This window comes from Asparagus officinalis, chromosome 10, assembly GCF_001876935.1.
Source record: "Asparagus officinalis chromosome 10, Aspof.V1, whole genome shotgun sequence".
Classification (NCBI taxonomy): Eukaryota; Viridiplantae; Streptophyta; class Magnoliopsida; order Asparagales; family Asparagaceae; genus Asparagus; species Asparagus officinalis.
Window position 1 is genome coordinate 25,834,000 of NC_033803.1, and position 7,839 is coordinate 25,841,838.

The following is a 7,839-nucleotide window of genomic DNA, read 5'->3' on the forward strand; positions in this document are numbered from 1 at the left end:
AAACATGAGGAATGAAAAAGGAAAAAAAAGTGTATTGACTTACATTATCAAGATCATCTTTCTTTTTAGTAGATTCAACTTCATTAGTGAAATATTCTTGACCTGTTGACTCCTAATGATTTAGAAGGAAAAATATTACTAATATATTGCTCAACCTCATATATATATGCAGATTGACACATGAAATGAATAGATATGTAGCTCTATAAAAGAAGGAAATATGTAATGTAATGTAATGTACACGGTTCAAATCTAAGCCGTCTCTGAAAGCTGCAATCAGATTTTCATCATTAGTCATTTTAGAGACAGAAAATACAGGCCAATTTTGATTGAGATTGAATTCTGAAACTTGAATCTTGAAAAAAAGTGTCTTTTTCACCAACACATCTAACTCTTGAGAAAATGAATCATCATTACCTTCCTGTGAACAATATAAAGAAGCAAAGTAAAGCTATTGAATTAAAACTTTTAATTTTTACAAAAAGGAATCAGAGTGGTTACTTTTGTCAGCCATTACCTCAATTCGACTGCAGCTTTGTGAATAAATTGTTTAGCTTCACGATCAAACAGAACAAATGATGTAGTACATGTATGGTCAATGACTAAAACCTGAACCTTGTACCTAATGAAACTCAAAAATTAAAATAAACCAATAAGAACTATGATATAAAGTGTACGTATAAGATCGAGACTTTCATTCATGAAGCATATGATGAAATATAACTTGTGAAGAAACTGACATACATACTTCCTAACGTACCTTGGGATAACAAATCTTGCATTTTTATTGCATTTCTCACACCAAAATTTACCATTTTCAGCCTATAACTTCCTTTGACATTTTTTGCAGGCATTGTAAAACAATTATAATCTGTTTGAATTTTTTGTATAGTTGCCAATGTCACACATGTGCAAACCTAAGTATTATCAAATAATAAGAAAATAAAGTTATGAATAATTTGGAAGAAAATTATCAATTATTTTCAAATTACTTATCGTGTGTTGAACTAATCCCACACGTTAAATAAGCAGTGCAATATCAATAAAGTCAATTCTTCAAAATAATTACCTCTCGTGCCTCTCGAATTTCATCAAGTGTCTTCCGTTCAATTAATAACAAAAAATCAGTTTCGATGGAATAAGGTTTTTCAGTTGGAATCTGACTAAATCGTTGAGACGAAGAATCTTCCATAAGTTTCAGACTTATGATAGTAAAATTAATTAATTAGAAATAATATCAAATTATTTGTAAATAACTAACGAATGAGATAATTCATCATGTACCTTTTTTTTTAGATCAGCAACTTTAGGTATGTCGGGATTGATTAATATCTTGGACGCATATAAGGCATTTGTAATAGTAATTTTACCTAAGAAATAAAGTTTTTAAATTCATGAGTCTTTCAATATATAAACATAATCTACAAAATAAAAATATATCTTTTTTGATAAATTAGTATACATCTAATTTGATTTACCTCCATATGGTTTTGTCTTCGCAAGCTGAATCACTATTATAAATAATTCCTGAATTAGCTCTCTGTGCATATTGTGAAACTTGAACAACGTAATCACCCTACAAACCGCATTGTAATTTAATGTTGCTGCATGAAGAAAAAAATTTAGTACGAAATGCATATACACACACTCATATGCACACACATACTTTTACTATTAAGAAATATGTAACTATATTGTACATATTTGAACTCAATTGCTATCTTGGAGTTCAAGCTCCAGTAATTTTCTTTTACTTCCATTGCTCTCAACTTCTTTTACATTTCCAATAGTAATAAGCTCTCCAATGATATCTGAAAAATGTCATATAACATTAAAAAATGAATAAAAAGCTCCCAAGTGTCAAACATATCAAAAAGTAGTATTGAACTAAAAAAAGGCAATAAGAAAAATTGTAAATTTATTTTAAAGTTTTCGACTTTGTATCTTACCTATTAAGGTAGTTGAGGTGATACGATTAGCAATTATATCCCCAAAATAAACTAATCCAAATGAATAGGAAGGTATTGTAGAAATCTCGCATTCTCTAACAAATGTAGAGTATAGGAAGTTAATTCTATATGCATGATCAGTAGCTCTATAATTTCCACTATTGTCTCTAACACCAAAATTCGTAATCAGATAGCAGCGGTCTTCATTTAATTGTGATTTGAATTTATCTATTAATTTATCTATCAAGTTTCTACATAGTGAAATGTATAAATTTTATAAAAATAAATCTTTTTCAAATATAAAAAGATCTTTTGCATAAATGAAAATGACTCATTTTGTATTTAAATAGCTTATGAACAGGCCATTAATTACTTCATGGTTAAAATATATTGGATAACTTATAGCATGTGTCTATCAAGGCGCTAGCTTCCTTTTCCTTTGTCCAAATAATCATTAACAACATAGCAAAGCATCAATGTTATGTATTTTATCTTTACCAAAGTTACCGTCGTAATTCAATATTGATGCAAGATAAACACTATCGGAATAAGATGATATCCAAGTATCTCTTTAATATCCAAATAAGATGATAATAGTTAAGTGTATACGTTCCATTACTGTAGAAGTTACACTTTGATCGATATACATAGAATTATAGAACTCGAAGCTACAAAAAATTTATCAAGGATATATGATCCCTGAGTAAATAATAATATTGAAAGATCTTAAAGAACTTTCTAAACAACAGGATGAATGCACTAATGACCCATAAAGGTACAACTGTATTGTATCATATATTCACTAAGAGAGAATAGAAAGTCTGCCAGATTGATATTAATCCGTCTACTATTTGGCTTTGACCAAATTTAGCTCATGAATTTGTATCATAGGAAGAACCACATAAACTATCTCCAACTATTATCATACAGCTGATGTTACTTGTATAGTTATTATCATGTAAGAACATCTGAGTTCTGACAGAGCTACACCGTTTTAGGCAAAGAAAAAAAATAATTTTGCTAACAAAAAAAATGATAGTCGAACAGTCATCTAGTTAGTTAGCAGTTAAACATATTCAAGTAAAAAGCTTCTGGCACAACTTTACCTGATCTAGAAAAACATCAGGCTCAAATAAAAGCTTATGATACATTTGATAGGTACAATGTATAGATACATTTGATAGGTCCGAAATATTTTTTCCATATAAAATACCATATAACTTAACAATCAAAATATAAAATTATACCTCTAATTCAATTGCATTTGAAGGAGTATAACATGTAAAATCATACCTTTCAACTTGAACAACTGACTCTAACAACCTACTGTAACATTGAATGAAAATAAATAGTTAAAATTTTTTACCCATATCCATGACCGGCTAAAATATTATGAAGCTTTGGGGGAAAAACATACCTTTCAATCTCTGGTAATGCGCACAAACCTCTGCAACCTTCAGAGAAAATCTTAAAAAGGGGGAGAAATCAGTCGGCGTTTTGTTCCCTCGCGACCCCTATTTATAGAGGCCGGAGGCTGGAGCATCAGGCGTACAGTAGCTTTGGGTTTGTGCTTTCCCGCGCAAAAGGAACGTTCGTGTCGGGTGACGTCATGTGCTGATCAAATTGTGGACTATCTAAACCCAAACCCGATACAAAACGGGAATCGGACTCCTCGTCCTCTATGATATCCTGTTTGAATAAATAAATGGGCATCAGAGGCATCGTCAATCTCGGATAGAGGATCAACAATAAAATTTTCAACTTCTAATTACAAACCAAATGACGTCTTATTTTTTTGGGGAAACAAACGAAAGAACATTTATTTCTCAGGTATTGTTACAGGAGTTATTTAGCGTGAACTCAAATTGGTGGCCAAAAATGTATTTAGAATTTTTTTTACACAAATTGGACCTAAACAAATGTTAATCAAGTATCAGTAAGATGAAAATTATTAATCTTTATTTTATTTTCATATTCTAGTTGCCCTAAAATATTGAAAGTTTTTAGATTGATATCCTTAATTTGTTATGTAATGTAATCTATAGATTTTATATATAGAATTAATTGTTGATAAACCTATTGTACAATCGTCCTAGACCTCTTCGCGCATCAAGACAAAGCCCCAAACTAATACAATCATAATACGCCTAACCCCACCCCCCCCACCCCCCACAAACTTTAGTCTTTTACAAAACATCATTGTTTGTGATAGCTCTGCTATCTGCATGCCACTTTTACAATCTTAAACCTTGCAATTAAATGTATGATATATGGGGCTCAAGTTGCAAAAAAAAAAAAAAAGGCTGGCACGGGAAAATGAATAATAAGCGTTTGGAAATGGAAGGTGGATCCACGTCCTTCCAAAAAAACGCTTGGCTTTTGTCGCCTAATGGTCCCCCTGCAAAATTAATCTTCGCTTCGCTTTCGTAAGTTGGTGTTTTCAAAGGTAATTAATTTTATCATTAAGTTTACAGTTGTCATTAAATTTCCAAGGGAAAGAGATTTATTTCTTGAACAAAGAGATTATTTAAATTTCCAACGAGAAGGCTTGCCACGTGGCGTTTTCAAGGAGAAAAGATGCCATGTGGCGTTTTCAAGGGGAAGAGATATTAGATATAGTATATAGATAGATATGAAGAAATATATATCTTCATTTTCACATTTATATACTTCATATTCTATTGAATTTGTAAAATATTATGTTTATGGATTGAAGACTTATTTCCAATAATTTCATATCTTGTATAAGTCTCTAAATCCATCCTAAAGTGTTTCAAGTTTTGTATGAGTAATTTTGGCAAAATCAAGTTTTTAACATGTTCATACTTATGTGATTTTGTAAAACGATGAGATTTCACATTTGGGAGATGTTTTTTGAAAACCAGTTTTTGTAGCATGTGTATTATCATGTCTACAATCATTTCCCAAACGATGAGAATTTGTTTACTATTTTTAAAGGCGGTTTAAAATCAAATTTCTGCTTTAAAACAAGCTGTATACTAGTTATCAGTCGACTGATTAGTCGACTGATAAAATCAATCGACCAATCAGTCGACTGATAAAAGTGCCTATAATTGCAAAATGTTTCTGTTTTGTTTTAGTCGACTGACCAGTCGACTGATATGATCATCAGTCGACTGATAAGGTTGTCAGTCGACTGATGAGCTGAAAATGCCTACAACGGTCAGCTTATCAGTCGACTGATGAAACCCGTCAGTCGACTGATGGCTCAATGGCTAGTTTTTTCTAGCCTTCTATTTTTTGTCTTTTTGCTGGATTTGTTTGGGTTTTGTGCCTTGGTTTTTCTTCCTATATAAACCCCTATTGTTCTCATCAGAATTAAGTTTTTTAAGAGGGTTTTTAATAAGAGTTTTAAGTGTTTTAAAAGTTTGTTTCTCAAGTTTAAGTTTGGTGGTTGAGTTTACAAAGAGGAAGCTTGTATTTTCAATTGAGGAATTCATCCTCAATCTTCTTCAACCTCTTTGTGTTTATAGAGAAGTTTTTCTAACTCTATTCTCTAGCAATTCGTTTTTGTTTTTCCTATTATCATTTATTGCTAGTTTGTTAATTGAGTTAGATTTTGTTTATACTCATTTTATCACACACACACCCTATTTGATCTTGTAGCATTTCATACATCATATATTGGGTTGTGGGATTGTGATTTGTGAGATTAAGCTTACATTGAGTTCTCACCTATAGTAGAGAACATTTTATTGTATTGTGCTTAATTATGAGTTACACGTTGCATCACACTTGTACACCGAGAGGAGTGTGTGATGAGAGACGGGGTTGTCCCATGAGGAGTGGCGTCGATAGTAATGCCTAGAGGTAGGTTGTAATTCCGAGCACTTGAGGGAAACACGGGCTAGAGACCAACACTTAGAGGGTGTAGAGTGTGAGTGTAATTGTGTGTGTTGTAAAGTTTTCGGTAAACTAAAAAACCGAATTATGAGGTGTAAACGTTGTTCAGGTGAGCGTAGAAAACCCGGTTGTGATAGTGGAGTTCTCCCCGGGAGTGCGGAGCGGAGATGTAGGACGGATGGTCCGAACTCCGTGATCATATCATTATGTTTGGATTGCTCTTTGTGTCCACTAGTTGTTTATATTGTTTATTTTTTAATTTCTCCTGTTTTTATATTCTTGCTCATATTACATTGTATATCTATCTTCTAAGAATATTTTGTTAATAAAGTTTTAATCGGCATTAATATCTAATAAGATTAGCAATAACCCTATTCACCCCCCTCTAGGGTACTTTCATTTGGTATCAGAGCTTGGTGCTATTGATTTATGGTTTAACCGCCTTGAGTTAACGGTCCAAGCTTTAATATTGTTGCTAATGTTGTTTTGATATAATTTAATTCGCTTGCTCATATATTATGGATATGTTTGGTGTAGGCTATGATATAAATATTTCTCCTAGATATAGTAACTTTCCTTATGAACAATGGTGTTGTAGATTCAATTTTTTTTTTAATCTAGAAACATAGATTTATGGGAAGTTATTGACAATGTTTATATTGTGCCCACTTCGGAGAAATCCAAGTGGAGCAAACATGACAAGAAAATGTTCACAATGAACAAGTTAGTGTTAGAATTATGCATACTGCTTTTGGTCCATGTATTTCTAATGAACTTGCTAATTTTGATAGTGCTTATGCAATTTGGAAATTATTTGAAGTACATTAAGGGAACTTGGAGGCGATCCGACGATCTTTAGCGGCTCCCTATACAAGTTCACAAGGAGCCTCTTCATGTACACGACCACTAGGCGATAGCCCTAGTGAGGTATGCGAGTCCGATAACAAAAATAATCTTACTATTGATGAACTCGCACATAGCTATGAATTATTGATGCATGAGTATAAAAAATTACAATGTAGCTACATTAACTTAAAAAGCAAGGATGTCGAAATAAAATCCTCTCATTAAACACTAGCCACTAAGTTTGATCGCATTGCAAATGAAAATATAAATCTTAAAGAATGCAATGAAAAACTAAAATTAGAAAATACTAGTTTGTTTCATGCTAAATATGATGCTATTTTAGAAGTTGAGAACATAAGAAAAGAGCTTAATTCTTTCAAAATTGATCATGCATGTTCTACTTCTAACAACAATGCTTGTGTGGATTGTAATGAGTTGAATCATGTTAAAAGTAGAATATCCTCTTTAGATTCAATATTAAAAACTTGCATTGTTAATAACAACAAGCTTATGGACTAGTGTGCAAAGTCTTACAAAATTGTTTCCAAGAAATCTATTCACTATGCACACAAGTATAACAAAATTTACAAGTGTTCAATTTGCGATCGTAAAGGCCATATTGCTAAATTTTGTTATAATGCACAAAAGCCTAATAAGCCTAATCATGTTTGTGCATCCCATCAAGCTTCATCATCACACACACATGCACATGCGTCCAAAGTTCATCATAAGCATGATAGTGTGTATAAGTGTGAATATTGTGATCGTTTTGGTCATTTGGCCACGTATTGTTTTGATTTAAAAAGGAATTCTCTTTTGCCAAATGATTGTAAAATACCACATGTGTTTAATTGCAATGTTTGTGGTAGATTTGGACATATTATAAAATTTTGTTATGATTTGCAAAAGGCTTCTATGTTACAAAATGTTCCGAATAGACCCATGTTTAAAAGTATTTCGCATTTACAAAAAAGTTCAAATAATTCATCTTTGTTTGCAAATGTTCCACGTGCACATCCACATGGTCAACATAAACAAATGTATCCTCTTCATTGCACTTATTGCAATCGAATGGGTCATTTTCTTAATTATTACTATGACCGGATCCGTGCACAAAATATGCCCAAAAGGGATCATAACACTAGGGCTTTAAGCTTTAATGATAGGGGTCATGTCCCTA

General features: G+C 32.1%; 1 protein-coding gene across 1 annotated transcript; it reads right to left on the reverse strand.

Annotated features, from left to right (window-relative positions):
* Positions 253 to 3,560, reverse strand: LOC109826565. The gene is made up of 11 exons (XM_020393593.1): positions 3,502 to 3,560; positions 3,367 to 3,396; positions 3,243 to 3,275; positions 1,950 to 2,044; positions 1,755 to 1,811; positions 1,479 to 1,604; positions 1,285 to 1,370; positions 745 to 917; positions 518 to 622; positions 418 to 421; positions 253 to 270 (listed from the first exon to the last, which is right to left on the reverse strand). The coding sequence occupies exons 1-11, from the start codon at positions 3,558 to 3,560 to the stop codon at positions 253 to 255; spliced, it is 786 nt and encodes a 261-aa protein (XP_020249182.1).